Raw genomic sequence first — 23,736 nt, 5'->3', positions numbered from 1 at the left:
CACTTTACCAAGCTCTCAGACAAAACGCAATTATTTCAATATTCCTAAATTTATCCGTATAAACTATGTTACATAATTATACCAGTTCTGTTGAGTTATGTACACTATTATTATTTATTGTGTATGTTAACAAATATTACTTTACAATCTTGGCAATGTGAACTGGGCTTAAACAAGTACGTGTAGCTTTACAATTACAAACTATAGAGTACTCTACGCACATTAAAAATTCTACTTTTGAATTCATTGTGGCGTGTTGTAGTCTATCAATATTAATTTATTAAATCACATATTTCGTATGAGTCAATTGAAAGAGAAGTATCTCGTCTTCGATAGAAAGTTTGACATAAACTTTTTGTCGGTACATTTTCAAATCTTGTTCCAGCAAGTGTATTGCACATCGTCTAGAATATAATTGTTACTTTATTCTAGTCACTCCTTGTAACGTCAAATAGAGTTTTATGCAAAATAGTTTAATAAACATGCCATAAATACAATTTGATTCAATGACAAAAGATAATTTAACTTTAGTATAAAGAATCAAACATTTAATTTGATACATCTGACAATTGAACCAATAATAATTTTGGCACGATATCACTGTTACATGCATAAACATTTAAATGCATCGTTAGGCTGGTTGCAGAGCTTGATCGTCAGGACCGACGGTACGCACTGATGTGCGTACCGTCGGTCCTGACGATACGCATCAACAATGTGTATGACTATGACATACGCATGACAATACGCGTGCGTATGGTCGGTCTAGCTATGAACGGTTTTATGAATTTCCATACATATATGACAAGCGCGACTGACGTACGCAATGATGGTCGGTCAAGCTCTGCAATCAGCCTAAAATATCTAACAATTAAAATGAAATATATCGATATTCCATCTTCATATTACATAAAAACCACTAAACTTGATTTAATTAACAAGTGTACTTTAGAAATGAGGAACACAACTTTAAATATTCAATTTTGGTATATATTTGGAATTGAAAATATTATTATTATTTATTTAGGCGCTTTCAGTGAATGTAAAATTTTAGGAACATACAAATCGGAGCTTCAGTTTACGCTTCTTAAATCTGAACTTGGAATTTTATTAAATACAGAATAGTTCAAACAGTATGTTTCATTGATAATATTTTTACACAATTTCATGAAGGTTTGGAAAGTAAATCAGTCGATTATTTAGTCTATATACCACCACTAAAATCCGTTGACACTTGAATTTTTAAAAACAGTTTAAAATTTGATTTATTAGTATTATTAATAGTTATTATTTAATGAAATACAATTATTAAGAATAACAATAATTAATTTTAGGACGCAAAAGTTTAAATCAATTTTGTACTTCTGCAGATACTAATATTTAACATTACATTTAACAATAATTATTTACTTATAAAACTGGTAATGGATCTGGTGTCTTTAAAACTATTTGGATAAATTCATATGTTACACGACGAAAGTCTAAAAACTTTATCTATAAATGTCTATCCAAGTTCTTGGTTTTACAAAATTAGTAAAAAACTAATCAACTAACAATATTTATATAACTACTTCAAAATATAATTAAAATTAACAATATGGGTTACTAGTTACGTTTTGTGTGTAATTTGTAAATAATATTTGTAATAAGTACTAAGATACTGTAAGTACATAAAATTATATTAATCTAACTAATTTTGTATAAATAATATTGATACATTGTAGAATAAAATTTGATATTTTCTACATTAAAATGTAAGTACTATTATATGAGTAACGTATATAAATATTCCTGTAATGAATTTGTTATTCAATCATAATGAGTAAAAGTTGTGGTAATAGTAGACCGATTTTTAAGAACCTGTATAAAAATTATAGTAATCTTATAAAGAGGAAAGGTTTGTATGTATGGTTTTCACGCATAAACTACTGAACCGATTATAATGAAATTTAGCACACATATAGAGGGTAACTTGGATTAACACATAGGATTTTTCCCGGAAATCCCACGGGAACGGGAACTATGCGGGTTTTCCTTTGAAAACGCGGGCGAAAAGCTAGTTTTCTTACAAAAGTATGATTGATTAACAAACACATTTTCTGCTGAATCAGATTGGGAATGGCTAAGTAAAAAGTTAAATAATATTTGACGTGGAACATTGATAAAATTCAGTATCCCTTCAAATATAACTCTCATATTTACTCAAAATACATATTATTATGTAATAAAATTCTCTAATTAAATAACACTACAGCTATTTCCTGCGCTTAAAATTAAGTAGCCTGTGTATAATAATTAATACAATTAGTGTTTATCTACACTATAAGTCTTTAGTAGCCGATATAATAATTTCGATCTATATTAACTAAATAAACATAATATATAAAACAATAAAATGATTTATTTCATCTGTGTAATATTAACACTCTTTATATATATATATATATATATATTTGGCAACGTACTTTGGCTGAAATGTAATACATTTTTCGGTTGGCACTGTATTCTATGTTGTTATTTTATGGGCAAATCAGAATACATGTTATAATAATTTAATTATTATTAAAAAAGATGATGTTAAATGCAGATCCCAGATCCAAAAATGACATTTAAATTATTAGTAGAAACAATTTAAAAATCATGTTAGTACTGAAAATACAAAGATAAATTAACTGTCTACTTTCTGTATACATTAATTACATTCAATTTACAGTATGGTAATGTAAATGCCGCTAGCGTGACGCGCCAACCAAAAACAACATCCACTATACGTCCAAAACTAATACTGTTATAATCTATGCATATAAATAAAGGCAACTAAGTCATGTCCTCGTAAAACACAACAACCATACCGAAAACATCTACCGTGTTTATTCAAAAAATAACAAAATATGTTGTATTTGGCACAGAACGATACTTTGGTTCCATTCATTGATTATTCTCTATGGTTCGCTCGATAGACGAGTGAACGTTATGGGCCCTCTTCACAATTGAGAGCGTTGGCCCAACAAACGATCGTCCATATTTGCCGCCATTACGGTGATTATGAATAAACATCAACATCTAGGCCCTCTATCTTGATTGCCTATACTCGCCCAAAGTTGCCCATTGTGAAGAGGGCCTATTAACTATATTATGTATATCTTACGATCTAAAAGGATTCCGTTCAGAGAGTAATTTCACAGCTCGGATACTTGTCCACCTTGTAGTTGCTGAGTAGAAAAGGCGTAGGAACTAATTCTATGCCGCGCCGAGACTGCGTCTTGCGGTTCAGTGTCACGCATTCAAACTCTTCCTCCTCCTCCATTTCAAATGCTTGAGTCACTATTTTAAAGAATTAAAAAATTTTAAATTTCCAAAATTGTGTTAGGGAACTTTCATAAACATGTACATATGTAATAAAATATTTGATAAGTTTTATTCATAAAGTGTACTACAAAATATAGATTCAATTGTATCTATGGATGAAATTGATATTTGGAGTGACAATTATTAATTCAAGTACTTACTTTAGAACATACATAGGCTTTAATAGCCAGTGATAATTATTGTCGTATAAACTTCCGCTATTCATCTATATGATTAAATGTGATTTTTTAATACTTTTGTCGCCAATACGTAGTAGAAAGTGTCCAAAAATGGCCCACTTGGCGTAATTAGTTCAAAATAACAAAAGTAACAACAAATATTTTTTACCTAAAGAACAATACAAAGAACCCATATACAAGTATTCCTAGTCAGAGACCTTCATCATTGTTATTGATATATTTGTATTATTTTTATCATTGATCATGTTATTTTTTCCTTATCTCTAATATTCTAAAAACTATATTTTACGCTTCGGTATCTATAGAAGATCACGCCCCAACTATTATTTAAAAAAATAATCAATTTAAAGTTTTGACTTTCCTACGATTTCATTATATAGCTGTGCCCCGCGGTTTTACCCCCATTGCTCCGTTCCTGTTGGTCTTAGAGTTATAATATATTATATAATATATATGCCTTCTTCGATAAATGGGCTATCTAACACCGAAATATTTTTTTTCAAATCGGACCAGTAGTTCCTGAGATTAGCGCGTTCAAACAAACAAACTCTACAGGATTATAATATTAGTATAGACGGTATACCTGGTCTCGGCAACGAGTGGGTGTTCCGGGGTCAGACCCAGTACTGGTTGCGACGTAACATCGGGTTGGAGGGCGCGACGCCGGGCGTGCGGATCGGGTACGCCGACTCGCTAGCCTCGTAGCTGCTCCAGTCTTCCGCCTGTTTATAATTTGTTAAAATGTGTGCCATTTGGTGAATCCAAGTTATTTAGTTCATAATTTATTAGTTATTAGTCATTATTTGTCATTACGAAGGTCAATTTGCTCTTGGTTACTCAAAAAAAATTACTTTGCAGTAGTCAAAATACCTTTTGGTACAATGTTTTCATTTATTTTTGTTTAGTTTGGTATTTCAATAGTTCAAAAGATACTTATAAGAGTAAGCCTTTTTGGCATTATACGTTTAATCTTATCACTGACTAACCAATGCAAGGTACTTCCCCTAATAAAATTATATTATTTAAATCTAAGCAAACATTTTGAATGAAAACTCCTCAGAAATGTTTCACTATAACATTCTACCTACAATTATCGCCCTAAAAAAACATCTTTACCAAAAATCAATATCACACTAACCACAAACATACTCACATCAGTATGGTCGTCCGTGCCGTACGGGTATCTTGCGTTCAGGTCAGGTAGTACTGCGTCAGCGAGCGGCGTCACCTTGCACGCAACGCTGCCCCCGGACGGCAAGGGCGTGCTCGTGCCCGTCACCGATTGCTCGGATGATACGTATCTGAAAATTTCATATTATTTATTTTAGTCCAGTTTTATTAATCTAGAAAGTTCGTCAGAACATGACATGTTTAGAAATTAAACATTTTAAATGCGATTAATTCATTATTTTATTTTCCTGACGTTTCGCACACTTTTCAGCGAACGTGGTCACAGGGAGACTGAGATCAAACACTAGAAAATACGTTGTCTTTGAAATAAATGTACGTAAAAACGTAATTGAGATCATTATGGTATTTGTTTGTAATCTAAACAAAATACTATTAACCCATAGATACGATGGCTGGTTTTTCAATAACGTCATCATAATATAATAATTTGGCAGTAAAACCTCCTAAATTTTACCTTTTAATAGAAGGCGTAGCTTGTGTTGGTGATGGCATCAAATGGTCTGGTGGTCGCGGTAAAGGTATAGGAGCGACTGTCCCTTGATTCTGTCCATGTATCTTGACCATGGCATTCTGATCTCTCATCAGATATCGACGACATTTCAATATACCAATAATGACAATGATTGCCAGGACCACTCCTAAGAGCGCCATCAAAATCATCATGTAGTACGGCCCGTTATTGCCATTTGCCACCTGAAAATAATAATCATTAATAATTCATAAATCACTTGCGACACATTGCTTCAAAAATTACTTCAATAGCCGAGATATTAGTAACTTTGAATACAAACTTTAAAAATGCATATATTGGTTTAAATTTAAAATACTCAATTCACTTACCGGAACACCTTCGTGGCTTTCAGGATCATTAGGTCCGGGCAAATTCTTTTTCAACCCATTACCAATGATTATTCTGACATCACCAGCGGCTGGTTGGAATATTGTGGCCGCAAGCAGAAAACTAAAGCCATCCTCAAGGCCATTAAGTTCATATGCTTTTTTCTTAGTTACATAATAAATTACTCCAGCCTTCACATCTTCATGTGTGAAGTAAGCCACCTCGCGTACCCTTGCACTGGTTTTCTCACCAGAACTGCGAATTATCTTTTTCAGCACACCATACTTGGGCTTCCTTATCAAAGTATACACTGGATCACTAGCTGTTAACTTAGCGAGTTCAGTTGCATCCAAATTATGGATAGTGAGTTTGGTCTTATCTTTGTCTACTTTAAGGTCTGTTAGTATCATCAAAGGCTGAACTGTCACTTCTATGCTAAATGGTGGTGTTGCATTGCTATTATGAACGTAAGCTATCAATTCAAAACTATCGTTAGCTACGGTCATGTCATTTTGCATGTAAATAACAACTTTGTCCATCAAATCTTTTTGTGAAAAATATGTTACCGGATTACGACCGACGTAAATCATGCCATGCAAAGGTTGTCTCGTGATGTTGTACCATACTTTAGATTGTTTTGCATTCGTCTCAATGTATATTTGATCAGTCGTAACGGTAGCAACATTAGAACCTTGTTGCAAATATATAGGATGCGATGATGTCGCGTTTAATATTACAGGAATTACGTCTATCGTGAAAACAGTATAAGTAGGTTTAAATTGACCATCCCATACTCTAAAATAGAATGTAGCAGTTTGCAACATTCCAGAATGTTCATATATAATCTTGCCGTTATTTATATCTTCTTGAGTGAATTTATTAATAGATTGCGCTTCATCAATAGTTTGATTCTTGTCTAACATGACAATTCTGCCTTGTGTGGGGCCGCTTATAATATCGTATAAAATTTCAGACGGCTTAGTATCAGCGTCTTCAGTAAGCAAATCATTTTTGGTGATTGTATAATTTTCGCCATGCACCACTTGTATTTGCGGCGAGTCACTCAAAAGTCGGAAAGGCTGGTCATTGACTGGCAAAATTTGTATATTAATGGTGACATTACAGAGGAGCATATAATCCGGTAATAAATATAGAGCCATGTCGATTTTATCTTGCAAAGTATCAGAGTCGTCATGTTTGTAAGTAACGACACCACTTTCTAGCTGTTGCTGAGTAAGAGAAGACAGAGAAGGTTCCAACTCCCCATAAGTGGGTTGCGACCATTGCGCTTCTACTTGAGGCTGTCTTAATCCCGCTTGAGTTTCTAAATAAACTATGACATTCGTAACATTAACGACTATAGCTGTGTTTCCACCTTCCTGGCATTTTATCTGCGGAATATTTACGTACTTGGCCAGACCACCGGACGAAACAGATATGTCGATGTTAAAGACTTGATCAGTTACTGGTTTGGCCAACGCAGATTCGACGGAAAAGATGAATGAATCGTTCGTATATAGATCGGAGAAAGGATGTGTGTGTTCATAGTACACTACAGTGTTATTTATATCTTGTTGAGTGAACTGCTTTATAGACCTGTGATGATTGTCACCATTTAACATGATAAGTCTACCGAGAGTTGGTGCTCTTTCTATTTTGTATATAATATTTCGCGTCGCATCCGAGCATTTCGCCATCAAATGGTAATTATTTAGCGGTTCCCTCATCAAGGGAAATACGCGCAATGTGTGCTTTCGAGCAAGTTTCAGAGATACGGATTTGGTTGTTATTAAAAATGTGATCTTAGAGAGTTCGTGAAGTCCATCCGTCACATTGAATATCATTTTTCCCTTCGTACCATCTATAAAAATAAGAACAAATATTTCAGACAGACAATAAACATGACTAATTTCAGCTTAAATACATGAATTATATTTTTATTAAATTTCATATCGCATATTTATATTACGAAGTTTATTATGTTGTACTTACTTGTATGAACAAAGATCACTCTTCGTTTGTCGATATCAGCTTGACTGAAGTGATACACAGGAGTTTCGAGATCCCCTCGCATTGCAATATATCCAGAAACAATATCCACAACACGTATGGTTACGTTTTCTAATGGCGTGTCTATGTCATTCACATCTGAAATAAAAAGATTTCATCAGATTAATTTTTTCAATTTTTCATTTTATTTTTTAGGTGTCAAAATGAAAAAAAAAAACAAAGAAAAATGTAATATTTTAATATTTAAAAATTCACAATAATTACGCTCAGTTAATTTTAAATATTATAAGATATGCATCTAAATAAGTATTTTATAAATAAAGCAGTGATACTTTTCGACTAGCAATGGAAAAATTAACTTGAAATTAGTACGACGCTTTAATAATATCACTAGAAAATGTTTAACAGTTCTAGTAACATTCAATAGCCTCGAAAATATTTGGTACATAATTACCATATCTCTCATTTCTCACTTACATAGTTCATTCCTAGTGAACGTAAAAGTGCCCCCCTCCCACACGCACAATCCCGTATTAGCAGCTACTATGGGCGTCTCATCGTTCACTGGCACGATATTGATGATCACAAGGAACGGTTCACTCTCTTTACCGTTCTCTGTTATGGCCACGAGTTTTAGAGAATCTAACGACTCTTCCGAACCGTCGTTGACGTACTGTAAATGAATGGTTTTATAAATAAGTTTTTATTCAAACATCATTTATTTAACATAATTGTGTTATTTAAATTTTTTTTTGAAGTGAAACTTCTTTATCGGGGTTGCAAAAAAATTTAGTGTAACATTTTTTCCTTACGCGCCATCTTTTTCTTATCCCTACCACGCGTGATTCGACGTATTTCTGTAAAGTTCTTTCTGTAAAGTTGCATGTATAGTAACTTATTTTTTTTTAATAAGGTCACAAAGAAGTTTCACTTCTTACGTGTGTACACTAGTACACGCACACATTTTTTTTATAAAATTAAAATATTAACACCACACGTAATGCACATTGCACATATTGTATGAAACATAATATGATCGAATTTATCCATTCAAAGCGACGCTATACATTTCAAAGTAAACAAAATATTAATATTCTGTAGAATAATTACCTGAATATTCCCAGTATTGAGCTTCAAAACCGGCAGCAATCCTAACTCTTGATCACCCAATGATATTTTTCCAAACTTCGGCTTTTCCACAACTTTGTACGACACTACCTTTCCTCTATAATACTCTGTGACCGTCTTGAACATATCCTGTTTGATACTCACGGCATCTCCTTCAACGGCTGTTATATTTGAGGCTTGAATGTAAAAATGCTCAGGTATTATAACGACCATAAGTTCCAAAGACCTGAGCCAAACTATTCCGTTGGTGACATCCATTTTTATCTTGTCTCTTGTTCTGTTAACTCCGGATTGGACGTAAACCAGCCGATTTGCGTTTATAATCGACTGATCGAACATTCTAGTATGCACTGGCTCTTCGTTATAGTTCTCTAGTTCCAATGAGCCTAAATTGGTCGAGATTTCGAGCCAACCATAGTAAGGACCTTCCACGACTTTGTATACAATATTTGAAGGTTCTATTTGTGGATGCATTACCTACATAAAACATAATATCATTAGTATTTCAAGAAAGTAAATGCAAAATATTTAACTGTAAGCGCATCTTTTCCAATTACAAGATTTAGTTCAGGATACATCGCCCATTTTTGCAAGTGACTACTATCAAGCTGATTTTCCGTTTGTAGCTTTATTTTGATGAGACACCGAATAATTTCGTGTATGAAACTCTCGATTGTGGTAGCTAACAGAGATAACAAGGATAAAAATTTTTGATTTGATGGTTCTCAAATATTTATTACGCAATTTGTAGGACAATATGTCTGTTGAATTATATAAACATTAACTAAGTGAAAACAAAAAAATCAGCTTGTTAGTAATCATTTATGATGACCTCGTTATCGATACACTTTGGAAAGGGGGACTCTTTCAACCAACCATAGATTTTGTAGGACAAATATTTTTTCGAATAATTTAGGTAATTATCTTGAGATTGTACAAAAAAAAATTCAGTTAGTAATAAATATTTGAGAACCATCAAATCAAAAATTTTTATCCTTGTTATCTCTGTTAGCTACCACAATCGAGAGTTTCATACACGAAATTATTGGGCGTCTCATCAAAATAAAGCTACAAACGGAAAATTAGCTTGATAGTAGTCACTTGCAAAAATGGGCGATGTATCCTGAACTAATTGATTAATTACCTCTAATATTTCCTTAGTTATATTGACACTAGTAGATTCTTCAACAATAAGTGCTTTATTAGTCGTTACTACTAAAGGTTCCCAAAAACTGGACGGATATATTCGAATAGGATATATTCCTTCGCCCCACGCTTCTAGGCACATTACTTTGAACCTGCAAGGAATTAATAATTCCATTTTAATAATACACTAGCTGTGCCGAGCGGTTTCACCCGCGTGGCTCCGCTCCTGTTGGTCTTAGCGTGATAATATATATCGTGGATAATGTAGCTTTCGAATGGTGAAAGAATTTTTAAAATCGGACCAGTAATTTATGAGCCTATTCATTACAATCAAACAAACAAAGTTTTCCTCTTTATAATATTAGTGTAGATAACCGAAATCTGGTCTAAAAACACGTAGTTTATAATTTAATATTACATTTTAAGATACAGAACATAAGCTTTGTGTTTACTTAAATTGCTATTAGTATTCTGCTAAATGTAAATCACATTTTGTTATTAATGTCACATAATAATATAATATTAATAATATGTTTTGAGATTTTAACAATAATATATTTATTTTATTAACTTTATTAACTTTACAACAGCAATAACATGATTTTATTTTGCCACCAGACCTAAAAGCATCAGTAAGCATCTTCGGTTCCCTGTGTCTATATGACACTCTTCCCGCTGCTACATCTAATTGCGTGAATGTGATCACACCTTGACCTTCCCCAACCTCGATAGAACCGTGTTTTGGCTGTTGAATTATTTCGTAACGAATATCCTCTTCTAAGCAATTCATGTTTGTGTCCACCTGGTGAAAAGACTTAATGTTAGATACAGGTTGAATTGAGAAGATAAGAAAATACTTCATACTTCTTTATAATTTTATCTTTCATATATTATTTTAACTTTGCATTCATTCAATGTTTAATTAAGAAGTGTATAATAAGATGTTATTTTTTTTAATTAAGAGCTAGCGCGCAAGAGCAACTTTTGTCTCCGCAACTATTTTGTCTTTCGCATCAACTCTAGGGCTAGTATGAAAGTGCGCGCACGTAGTGACGCAACTCCCCATAGAGTTGATGGGGGAGACAAAATAGTTGCGGAGACAAAAGTTGCTCTTGCGCGCTAGCTCTAAACGTTTCTTTAAAAAATACAGATGTCACATTCCAAGACAGGAATTTATCATGTTTAATTTTTACTTACTTGCATATCCCTAGTGGTAATTACAACTGCTTTACCATTTTCAACAATAGAACCGTTTGATGGGAACATTCTAATAAACGGAGGAGATGCCTGCACTTCCAAATTACCGTTCACATCAAATAAACCATCAGATACCCAAAACGATAACTTCCCATTCTCTTTTCCTTGATGTTTGAACAACACAAGATTCTTATTAATATCGTCCTGGGTGAACTGCGCAATCTGTTCAGAAGGATTATCGGCTCTGAATATGCCTCCGTTAGGCGGGTCTTTGGTGAATCTTTGGACAGTGTAAGTTATATCCGAAGGTTTGGTATCTAGATCTAAGTCTGTGTAGCTCAAATCTCTAGCTGTAATTAGTCTCGCTCCTCCATGCACTATATGGAAGACGCTCTCACTCGTTCTTGTTGGGCTATTGTCATTCTTTAGTATAATGTCAATGTGAAACACGCCGACATATTGGAAGTCCTCTGGTTCAGGACTTAGAGCCATAAAATGGAAGGAATCGTGTCTACTTTCGGAATCATCGTGAGCATAATAAACTCTATCCGAATTCAACTCTTTCAGCGTAAAATAAGTCGTATTATCTCTCTGTATCTTCAGATTGTCACCTATCACTTCAATTTTCCCGTGTTTGGGTAAATGCGTGATATTAAACACTAAGTTAGTCACAGAATCAGTACGGAAGTTTAGATGTGTGGCCGGTATCGTCATCCTAGCACCTTCCATAACTTGCAGTCTCTCTAATGTCGTATGGAATCTACTAGAACTATGGTCAGTGGGCGAAGGGCTGGGAATATGACGTATTGTCATAACCCCAGTAATATTCTCACACTCGGCTGCCCCTACCATAAATGTGAACTCATCTTGAATATGAGAATAGGCCCTTCTGTGCAGTCTATACCACAATTGATCAGTATCAATGTTTTCTTGAGTAAATGAGCTGTATACTTGCAAATGATGATTTCCGGAAGATAAATGCAATATTCCATACTTTGGTGTTTTAAGTATCGTAAATGTAATTTTATCGCCCGCTAACTGTAAAGGCCTTGTCTGAAACTTTAAATGCTGCGAAGATATGAACGCTTCTCGAGTATTATTTAGAAGTAACTCTTCATTGATCGTTTGATACAACTCTAACTTTATAAATGTTAATCGAAAATCGTATAATGTATTCGTTCGGATCGTTCCAACAGAAGCTTTAAACTGAAAACAAAAACACAATACAAGTTCATAACGACATTGCATTTGCCCAAAAAAAATGTTTTCTACATTATAACTATAGAGCTTAGAGCTTCATATTAATTTTATTATTTCGCAAAGCCAAATTATTCCATAATTGAAGTACCAATGCAGTGAATTTACCTTGAATTCGTCATGGGTCGGAGTCCCAAGTAAATGCATATATCTGACACGACCAAACGCCAACATTTCACTAGTAAACGAGTCCACAGTCTGCCAAGTTCCATCTAGAACCCTTAGCCGTTCCACTACGCCAAACTGCGGTGGTTTTACTATATCGTACCTAAAACAAATAACAATAATTATTTTTACATTCAAAAATGTATATGTAGTCCATGGCTTTTAACTATGTGAGTAGGATTTTTATGGAGCGAAATTGAAGCAATAAAAATCATTTGTATATTAAAAACTGATCATTGAATTAGAAACTTCAAAACAATAAACTCAAACTCAAACATTTATTTATTCAATTAGACTTCACCGAGAAGCACTTTTGAAACGTCAATACATATTTTTAACATTTACCACCGACATCAATAAATAATAAATGTACAGTTATCCAAAAGTAATAATGCGCATAGAAATCTTAGTCACTGTTCGGCAACTGTCATATTCTCGGAGTCCGAAGATGATATCTATATAGAGCGGTTAAATGCATTTTCTTCATGCATAATTTAGTCAAATTATATGTTTTGTGCTAAAAGAGATTAAATATGTATTTGTAGGTAAGTAACGATTTTGTTTCGATAATTCCTTGTAAGTAAATAGCGAGTACCCTCATAGGAGGCCCGTGTCCCAGCAGTGGGAACGTATATGGGCTGATGATGATGATGATGATGATGAAATAGCGAGTAAGTAAATAACCCCATGATTGCGAATATATTATCTTTGTTGGATTGATTTACTTGGAAAATGTATAGTACTTTTAAAGTGTCTTACTGAAGCTGGTGTAATGATGGAAGAAAAGAAGGTTAAAATAATACAAAATTTATATTGTACTAGCTTTCCGCCTGCGGCTTCGCCCGCGTTTTCGAAGCAAAACCCGCATAGTTCCCGTTCCCGTGCGATTTCCGGGATAAAACCTAGCCTATGTTACTCGTGGATAATGTAGCTTTCGAATGGTGAAAGAATTTTTAAAATCAGTCCAGTAGTTAATGAGCCTATTAATCACAATCAAACAAACAAACAAAGTTTTCCTCTTTATAATATTAGTGTAGATAAAGTATGGTTTTCAAACACAGGTTTATATTTAAACCATATATGTAAATCTTATCATTAAAATCTCAGTTCAAAAGTATTTACAGTACCTACTGATCATTCTTCAATATTATGACAATTACAAAAAAAATAAAAACAATCAAAATCAGGGATTATCTTTATTTCTGACATTTTAGATACATCGGAACTCTTCTTCATTTTCACTTTCCCTACTGCCATCACCTGTGTAAATCATTTCATCGATTAATTCAATTCACCTTTAAAAACAAAACCAAGAAGGGTACGTAATAGCAGCTCTATATAATTCCACACAGAGAGAACACGTGCAGTCACCACCAATATTTAAAGACAACTGACGGATTTTTTAGTTTTTTGACTGACAGGCTACCGTCACCTACCGCCCGATTTGTTTTTGATTGTGTATGACCATGAATTGACTTCTATTTCTTTTGAACAAGGTGTAAAATGCAAGTTCGTTGTTTAGGGCTCTTACGATTCAATGATTCGAGTGTCTTCGGAAATACGACAATTAGCGAAGATTTGCATGTGCATTATTAATTTTGGATTTCTGTACATTAAAATTGGGGGTTTCTAACATTTTAAAATTATAAAATAACTAGCTGTTGCCCGCGACTTCGTCCGCGATTAGGTCGTTTTTCGTCATTCGTTGTTTAAAAAAAATACGTGACACTTTATTTTAAAATTTTCTTAATTATTGTCTCTTATAAAATTTAACTACATTAAAATTGAACACTCTGATAATAAAATCTTAAAATCTGAAGAAAACATGAATGTGGTTTAAATTCTACATTACTTAGTATCAAATAATAATCTAAATTAAATGTAGATTAACAGTTTGAGCACACCATTATAGAATATGTACCTAAGTATTAAATTACGTTAGTTTACATAGTAACTTTACTAAAAACACGATGACTATCTTTCGCGCTCGATACCACAAACTAAGCATGTTTGTGGTAGGTACGTGGCCCGCGTCACTTGACCCCCATCTGGATCCATGATGATGATTCCATCCTGAAGATGATTCTGAAGATGATTCAGAAGATGATTCTGAAGATGATCCAGGATGATTCCATCCTGAAGATGATTTCTTTTGCCTGGAAGAAATCACCGTCGCCTAACAAATATAATGTGTTTTCTTATAAAACCGTTACATAATTTATTTTATCTACTTAAATAATGAAAATGATATATTTATAAAATATGAAACATATTATTTAAAATGATTAAAAATAAATAAATGAAGCAACTACGATTCAAAGAAAACATCTTTTTCAGTGTGAAAATGCTCTAAGCAATCCGGGATGATGAACTGTATATCATGTACCTACTCTGATCCCAGTACGGTCGGTACGTCGATAGCCATAACGATAAATATTATAATCAGATAACCTCAAAGTCAAAATAAAAACATTACTTGTAAAGTTGTGAGTGCAAAATTTACGTTTCATTTGGCAATAACATTTTTTTCGGTACTAAAACGTAGTAGTTTGATATGTGGTTGGCTGCCCCTCCTCTCCTTCCTGAAAAATATCCTCCAAAATTTCCCGAGATACTTCCAATGATTGAACCATTGGACGTTGGACATTAACTTCAGTCAAAAATTGACGAAGCGGATGATTACTAATTTCCACTTAATCCTCGCTGCTACTGTCTTTATCATCAAATCATTAATTTTCAAGTGGTGTAGTAAAAATATCAGCAGAAATCGTCTTCCAAAGGCGATATAATTTTATTAGCATTGAATAAAAAAATCAAAAGTTAACTGTAAATCTATAAAAAAAGCTACTTACAAATAAAATTTTATCAAAAACTTCTGTTCCCAATGCACCTCAAAATAATAAAAGAATCATTCATTTCATTTCATTTCAATAAATACCTGTAAGTAACAACTTACCTTTTGTGGGAACGCATGATGGTGAAAATTCACAAAACACGAAGATTGCATTTGATATTTTTGGTTTTATGGCATTCAATTGCTTTATAAATATCACTACATAGTATAAAAAAGTCGCTTTCTGTGTCCCTATGTCCCTTTGTATGCTTAAATCTTTAAAACTTCGCAACAGATTTTGATGCGGTTTTTTTAATAGATAGACTGATTCAAGAGGAAGGTTTTAGTACATAATTTATTAGGTTTTAGACAAAGCGGACGAAGCCGCGGGCGGTAAGCTAGTAAATTTATAAAACACGAAGATTTTAAAAATTGTAACTAATGAACACAACAATATATTATTATACTCTTTGGAACACAATCATTAGATTAACTGTAGATAATGGTGTCTATTTTTACTTAAAATAATAAACATCTAAGTAGGTACACTCACTTTAAAAAAAAATGTAGTTTATTATTTACACGAAATATATCTTATAGGCCCTATAAGCACCTATAATATAGGGAACGGAAGATATGGGTTAAAGAGTTAAATAAATAAATAACATAATTATATTTAAATTATTAATTTTTAACATTGTGTTCAGTAGTGTTAACATGTAAATTGATTTGATTTTTACGAAATCTCATAGATGGCGCTGTTACAAAATTAACATTATACAACTTACATTCTTTAAGCTATGTTTCTCTTCCCAAGTTACTTAAATGGCATAATTTTTATAGTGTCAATCTAGATATTGTCAAACAACATTTATATATGCGTCATTTGATTATTAATTTCCAATAGTTAACGTGTAAATTAACATTTAATAGATGGCGCTGTTTCTAATTTGTCTTTATACTACTAAATTCATTAAACTGTTTCTCTGCCCAAATTACGTAAATGACATAGTTTTTATTTTGTAAAGCTAGATAATAGCATGGCTTACTCGAAACCAACATTTAAACATGAGTCTTTAGATTGAACGCTGTCGTAATACACGGAATACGTAAGAAAAATAAAGGTTCACAGCTCCTCCCCCGTAGATGATAGCTTGATAATATGTATCCTATAGCCTCACCCGACCTGTTAGTAATATTCATGCAAAATTTGAAGTCAATCTATGCAGTACTTTTCGAGATTAGCTCGGACAAACATACAGACAAACAGACAAACAGACAAACAGACAAACAGACAAACAGACAAAAATTCTAAAAACTATGTTTTTGGCTTCTATATCGATTATAGATCACGGCCCAGGTATTCTTTTAAAAAAATATTCAATGTACAGTTTTGACTTTCCTACGATTTTATTATATGTATAGATGATACATAATAAAATTAAATAAATAATGAAACAATAAAAATCGAATCTTACTTTACTTGTACGTTGGTCTCATCAGCGTTGGTCGTGAACGTGAGATTGTCAGCCGTGATAATCGCATAGGAATTGTGCACCAATTGTAGACCCGTGTTGTTAACGAGTCGCACTTGCAACGGCACTATCGATATACGAAGTACACCCGGCCCGCTCGTTTCGATGCCATCTGATACCTGAAAACAAAAAGATCAATGAATATGTTTTTCAAAACTTTGAATAGTGGAGAAACTAAATAATTTAAATTCCTCTTTATTCGACGCGTTAGTTCTTAGTTGTTTCCTTAATTTATTTGCAAATATAAAATAGAATAGAAAACACTTTATTCTACAAGCCATACAAAAATAACATTTACAGAAATGATAAGGAACTTACAATAAATGTACAATTATCGCTTAAAAGCGATTTCTTCTTTAATAGTAGTTTAACAATAATCGTTTTAATTGTAAAATACTGAACATACGATTATTTAATAACTGATTATATTTTCGTAATACTTATTTACAAATATGACTTACAAATTGAAGTTAGTAATAAATGGACTGCCATCTATCGTAATCCTGGAGTGCGTACTATCATTAAGCTTACAGGACATCAAGTGCAATACCATACGAGATATTTCAGTAACGCGCTATGTTTGTATTTCCAAAACGATCCAACAGATGGCTAAATGGCATAGGTTTGTCTAGCAAATAGCTAGTAGTGTTCGCTTGTTACAGGCGGAAGGACGTCTCAATTGCTCTTCAATTTGCGAAATAAGTTCTATGATACGCGTATCGAATATAAATACGCATCATTTATAGAATTGTACTATAAAAATCCATTTAATTTGACCGAACAACGCGAAATCCTTTCAAATGTTATAATTAAGCTACGATTTGTAATTGAAATTAAATATGTTTTACGAAAATAATATTGTATTGAATAGGGTACGGGCAAAAATTCTGTCAAGATGTTATTAACCTTCTTGAGGTACATGAAGGTGGCAGGATTAGTTTTAAAAATGTTTTCTCTGTTTTTAATTCAGAAGGATATTGCTTAATTAATATCCAATATTAAAACACGTAACTTTTGATTTTGTTAATATTTTAATTAACTTTCTTTTCCTTTGTAGTATTTTCTTATGTTTGATTTTAGGGGAGTATTTCATTAAGAAATATTTTATTTCGTTATATCAAGGTTATAATTTTTGATTTAGTGAATTTTTTACTTGTTTATTTTCGTGTAATTGAAGTATTTACTTCTATTTGATTTTAAGGGAGTATTATATTTTAAAAATAGTCTTTAATTTGTGTAACGTCGGTTATAAAATATAAATCAGTAAGATAGTAAGGGAAGTATCGGAAAATTGCAAATGCAATAGTTATAAAAGTAACTTACTTGTAGCGTGAGTCTTAGCGAAGTTTTATTCAGTTGCTTGTCACTAGATGTTCCGTGTACGAATGAAATAACACCAGAGTCTATGTCCTGCTGTGTGAACGAATCCACTGGTTGGCCCGACATTTCGATATGACCGCTGAAACAAACAAAATAATATTTTTTAACCGACTTCAAATAAAGGAGGAGGTTATCAATTCGGCCGGTATGTTTTTTTTTATGTATGTACACCGATCACTCCGAGGTTTTCGAACCGATTTACGTGATTCTTTTTTTGTTCGATGCGGGATGGTGTCGAATTGGTCCCATAAAAATTTTATTCGGATAGGCCCAGTAGTTTTTATTTTATGAGCATTTTTGTCTGTATTTGTAAATGTTGCAAGTGCAAGTTTGAAGTCGGTTGTTTTTAACGCAGTTATATAGACTTGTAGAAGATAAATTAATAAGTATGTATTATTGAAATGCACGAAATTATGTACGTAAGTCCGATTTCTAAAATTTTTTTTGAAGTGAAACTTCTTTATGCGCGTTGAGAGTTAAACTTCAAGGTTGCGTCATGGCAATACCGTCACATCATGGAGTAAGGAAACGATTTTGGTATCTTTGAATCTTACCAAAGACGTTTCACATCTGACACGTAGGCTCGGCACACAAGGTCTTTTTTACAGTTATTAAACTTTTTTTTTAATTTTTATCTATAGACATAATAAATAAAGATCTATGAAAATTTTCCTAAATTGTATGCAGAACTTATGATACCTGAACCTATGATAGTTTCGGGTTTAAGTTTCAGCTGCCACTTAACGGCACAATGTGAGACTTAAAAAGCTGCACACAAATTTTGTAAACTTTTTGAAGTGAAACTTCTTATCGGGTTGGAAAAAAATTTGGTATAACATTTTTTCGTTACGCGTGACATTTTTCCGTTACGCGCCATCTTTTTCTTATCCCTACCACGCGTGATTCGACGTATTTCTCTAAAGTTGCATGTAGTAAATTATTTTTTTGAAAAATAAGGTCATAAAGAAGTTTTTTTTTCCTTTAGATATAATAAATAAAGATCTATGAAAATTTTCCTAAATTGTATGCAGAACCTATGATAGTTTCCGGTTAAAGTTTCAGATGCCACTTTACGGCACAATGTGAGACTTAAAAAGCTACACACAAGTTCGTACTTTTTGAAAACTTTTTTAATACGGTTTTACGAACAAACAGTTCAGCTTATAAAACATAATATTATAATATGATGTATTAACTTACCTGCTGGCTTCATTCTTGCCATGAATAATGGTGTATAATAAATCTACGGGTGCTGTGTCCGGATCTTCAGCTTTTAATATTTCCGAAGTGATCACTTTCCTTGTGCCCTACAATATAATTATTTTGTTTTGGAATAAAGTGAAAAAGTCGATATAATATCAAGTAATAAAAAATGCAAATATAATCAAAAACGAATTAACTATAAAAACTATAGGAAAATAAGAAATTAAAAAAATATATATTAATCAAAGCACTTTCAAATTCATGCGTTATATCTACTACTGAGTAACAACTAAAAATTACTCTTCAACTAATGATACATTCTAGTTTTAATTGTTACAGTTAATGATTATAATTATTGTTTTAGTTATCATACTCACTGCATAACACTATTATTGGAGTCACGTGTCAAAATAAAACATGCAACTACTCAAAAGCAACTGATACAAACTAATTGAAGCACATGGAACATTCTGAAAATAACAAACATATTTTTGATAAAACTCCAAACTTGCAACAAAACTAAGGGCCCGTCGCATAAACGAGAGCTTTTTATACCGGCTCGTTTGAAATACATGAAAAACATTTTAACATTCCGTTTTTATCGGTGACATCATTGGCTTTGTTAAATTGATGGTTAATAAAGTTTCCACTGCATCAATTTTTTCGTGCTTTTTTTATAATTTTTATCAAATTATTTCATGCATTTGCGATGCGTGGTGCGTTTTAATGTACATACATGCTCGATACTGCATGTATTATATTTCTATATTTGTATGCAGTTAAATAATGTTAGTTCTTTAAACAAAGTTAATTTTGTGTTTTAATCCAATTCAATATCAATAATATTGTAAAAGTGTTGCCAGTAAAACCCTTATGTAAACCAATCAACACGGTTTTATTTTATAACAAGTGCAATAAATCCTTTATGGATTTATATCGGCATGTTTCGGCGAAATAGTTGGGTTCAGAGTTAATTTTTCTAACGCGTGTACACTTTATTTACATTGGTTTATCACAAAAGCAAACATGTCAAAAAATTTAACAATGTAACGCGATATATTTTTGAGTGTTTAAAAATATTGTTTCTACGAACATAAAATTTTTATTCATATTACTTTTAAACGAAAAAGCATTTCGACTTTCGTCCATTTTTCCATGAGTATATTAAATAAAACTGGGATACAATTGCGGGACGATTTTCCAATAGTTTTCGAATTCTCAATCGAATGTTATATTCGATTGAATAAAACAGGTCAGGCCAAAAAAAAGGTATTTCTATATGACTAAAATAAATCACGAAGCGTTATTTTATTTTTATTACTGCTGTCATACCTGAGTTAACCTTAGCACTTTTCCGGGTAAAAGATTAAGTACAGGAGGATCGTTGACGGGTGTAACGTTCACGTGTAGAACGAAAGTGTTCCTTCCTTGAAGGTAACTCGGTAAAGTGAACTTGGTCTCCGGTATTAGTTCCATTTCCAGTACTATAGCATCTTGGTGATTCTCGGAACCGTCGTGGACGTAGCGCACCTGTTTATAGATTGTATTTTCATTTTTATTCGCGCAATTGACCGTTTAATCGTTCGTGTTAATTGAAAGGAAAATAAATATATATTTGAAGTAAGCTTTTATCAAGATTTTGATCCAATTATGATTCTCACATTTCCCAGTATGCTATACATATATAATTTTAACAAATGAACTATTATGTTCGTGCTATTAATTCAGTTTGTAAAAATATTACTATACTAATGAATACAAAATATAAAATTGGGCAGTTCATTTTTCATAAACGAAATAAAAATCGATTAGTTCTTTCTCATTTTAAGACACAATGGAGAAATAATAGAATCAACGTGTTTTTTATTTTTATTTTTTATCCTTTTCTTCTAAAATACCTTATCCCTCGACAGATCCAATAGTGAAAAGAACTGCCTGGACTTATCGCCATCTATATAATTGGTGTACTGCGGTGAGTTCCTCTGTGACGTCAGATCGACCGCGATCCTTCCGTGCTGCGGTTTCTGAGCCACGTGGAGCAGAACACCAGACGGTCTGACTCCATACTTGTGGTGATCGAGGATAACGTCAATGTTCTGGGTTGTTATAACCGCCACACCTCCCTCTTGTACCGTCAAAGGGTATAAAGCCACTAGTTCCAATTCACTGCTCGATTTTGAGAACACCTAGAAAAAAATAGGAGTTATAATATACAGGATATATTGATATTTTAATAAGTTATCAAGGTAATAAGAGCCAACTTTAAGCGTAAACGTAAAAATAAAGTAATTAACGTAACACAATTGGCAAATAAAAATAATTCTTAGTCAAAATTTTTAACGAAAATTACGTAATAGTTCAGGATACATCGCCCATTTTTGCAAGTGACTACTATCAAGCTAATTTTCCGTTTGTAGCTTTATTTTGATGAGACGCCCAATAATTTCGTGTACGAAAGTCTCGATTGTGGTAGCTAACAGAGATAACAAGGATAAAAATTTTTGATTTGATGGTTCTCAAATATTTATTACTAACTGAATTTTTTTTTGTTCAATCTCAAGATAAATTACCTAAATTATTCGAAAAAATATTTGTCTTACAAAATTTATGGTTTGTTCAAAGAGTCCCCCTTTCCAAAGTGTATCGATAACGAGGTCATCATAAATGATTACTAACAAGCTGATTTTTTTGTTTTCACTTAGTTAATGTTTATATAATTCAACAGACATATTGTCCTACAAATTGCGTAATAAATATTTGAGAACCATCAAATCAAAAAATTTTATCCTTGTTATCTCTGTTAGCTACCACAATCGAGAGTTTCGTACACGAAATTATTCGGTGTCTCATCAAAATAAAGCTACAAACGGAAAATCAGCTTGATAGTAGTCACTTGCAAAAATGGGCGATATATCCTGAACTATAAATTTAGCTTGTAAGGAAAATGACAGCCCTTGAACAGTAGAATATTGAATAGATTTCATCGAACTGCCGCGCAATATTAATCATTATTAATATAATAGTTTTAAATAAACAGTCTAAATATGGAAGGAAACTTCTAGAACTATATCTATAATATTTTTCCCAAGTATCGCTTGCAAATTCTCGGTACGCGTTTGAAACTTTCCCATTTATGATTGAAGTGAGAAAACGGCAAATGCTTCAAGTTTAATTTATAAACAATGTAAACTTCCAACTAGAGTAATGCGCCGAGAATTACACTTTTAATTCCTCCGTCCAACAGTTACATTTCTCAAAGCGTTTGAAATGAAACATGGCAAAGTTTTAAATGCAAACATTCCTGGCGTTAAGAAACTTTGCTAACTGAGTGTTCATGCAGAAAGTATATCTATTTAAACATAAAAATGAATATCTATTTCTCAGTAAATATTTTTCACAGTTTCACGGATCACTGGCACAGTTTCGTTTTGTGTTAAGTTTATTGTTAAAAAAATAAATCATAAACAAATTGCTAAAAATGAAAAGATTAATAATGTCGTGCATTAAATTGGGGAATAACAACATTTATGGAATTAAACTAAATTTGCACTTAGTGCTTTTGTCAATAAAAAAGTTCCTGTTATCATTTATCAGTAACACTTCGTAAACTCTTAAAAACTCCATACAAATAGCTGTAAAATTGCGCATTTTACCCAGACATTTTATACGTCGATGTAAGTACTCGCACATTCATTATTCACGCAACCGTATGATTTAAGTCTATTCCGGCTAGAACAAAATCGAGCGCGTTGTTATCTGCTTGATTTGAGCGAGATTTCCCGTTCGCTATCAACTCCGATTCTCGATGCAAACATATTATTAGTCACTTATACTAGTACTAGATTTTCACCCGTAGCTTCACTCGCGTTTTGAAAGAAAGTCTCGCTCTGACCCGTTCCTGTGGGATTTCCGGGATAAAAAGTATGTCTTAATGTCTATGTCTTATCTTGGGTCTTCAGCTACCTCCATACCAAATTTTACTGTAACCGGTTCAGTAATATTTGCGAAACAGAATAACAAACATCCATACATCCAACCTTACAAACTTTCGCATTTAATTAGTACCTTATATTTCTCAGCGTAATCCGGGTTGATGCACAGGTCACTATCGCATTTGCAGGTGAAATGGTCGACGCCGTGTTGGCCACAAATGGCTTTGGGCAAGCAAGGCGGGCTGGGGCTGGAATGGCACGGGTACCACCACACGCACTTAGGGGTGACACCGCACGTCACCACCGCGTTCGGCAAACCGAATATTTTGTCCTCCACTTCTATCGGTTTTATGCAGCCCTGAAATTGGTGCGA

The 23,736-nt window shown here is 32.9% G+C and overlaps 1 protein-coding gene across 1 annotated transcript in view; it reads right to left on the bottom strand.

The window, feature by feature from the left end:
* Positions 1–815: 815 nt before the first annotated feature.
* LOC123705240 (chondroitin sulfate proteoglycan 4) overlaps positions 816–23,736 on the bottom strand; it is a 38,141-nt gene continuing 15,220 nt past the window's right edge. Inside the window, exons 8-25 of the mRNA XM_045653937.1 lie at positions 23,497–23,721; positions 21,330–21,617; positions 20,764–20,961; positions 19,429–19,535; positions 18,172–18,307; positions 16,792–16,967; positions 12,424–12,583; positions 11,059–12,264; positions 10,482–10,663; positions 9,860–10,013; positions 8,698–9,192; positions 8,065–8,260; positions 7,570–7,725; positions 5,580–7,438; positions 5,194–5,432; positions 4,702–4,849; positions 4,132–4,270; positions 816–3,324 (exon numbers count right to left, since the gene is read on the bottom strand). Coding sequence (XP_045509893.1) covers positions 4,163–4,270; positions 4,702–4,849; positions 5,194–5,432; positions 5,580–7,438; positions 7,570–7,725; positions 8,065–8,260; positions 8,698–9,192; positions 9,860–10,013; positions 10,482–10,663; positions 11,059–12,264; positions 12,424–12,583; positions 16,792–16,967; positions 18,172–18,307; positions 19,429–19,535; positions 20,764–20,961; positions 21,330–21,617; positions 23,497–23,721 — 6,033 coding nt within the window. The 3' untranslated portion in view covers positions 816–3,324; positions 4,132–4,162. The remainder of the gene's footprint in view (positions 3,325–4,131; positions 4,271–4,701; positions 4,850–5,193; positions 5,433–5,579; positions 7,439–7,569; positions 7,726–8,064; positions 8,261–8,697; positions 9,193–9,859; positions 10,014–10,481; positions 10,664–11,058; positions 12,265–12,423; positions 12,584–16,791; positions 16,968–18,171; positions 18,308–19,428; positions 19,536–20,763; positions 20,962–21,329; positions 21,618–23,496; positions 23,722–23,736) is intronic.

This window comes from Colias croceus, chromosome Z (genome assembly GCF_905220415.1).
Source record: "Colias croceus chromosome Z, ilColCroc2.1".
NCBI lineage: Eukaryota > Metazoa > Arthropoda > Insecta > Lepidoptera > Pieridae > Colias > Colias croceus.
This window is presented reverse-complemented; position numbering and strand designations above follow the sequence as displayed.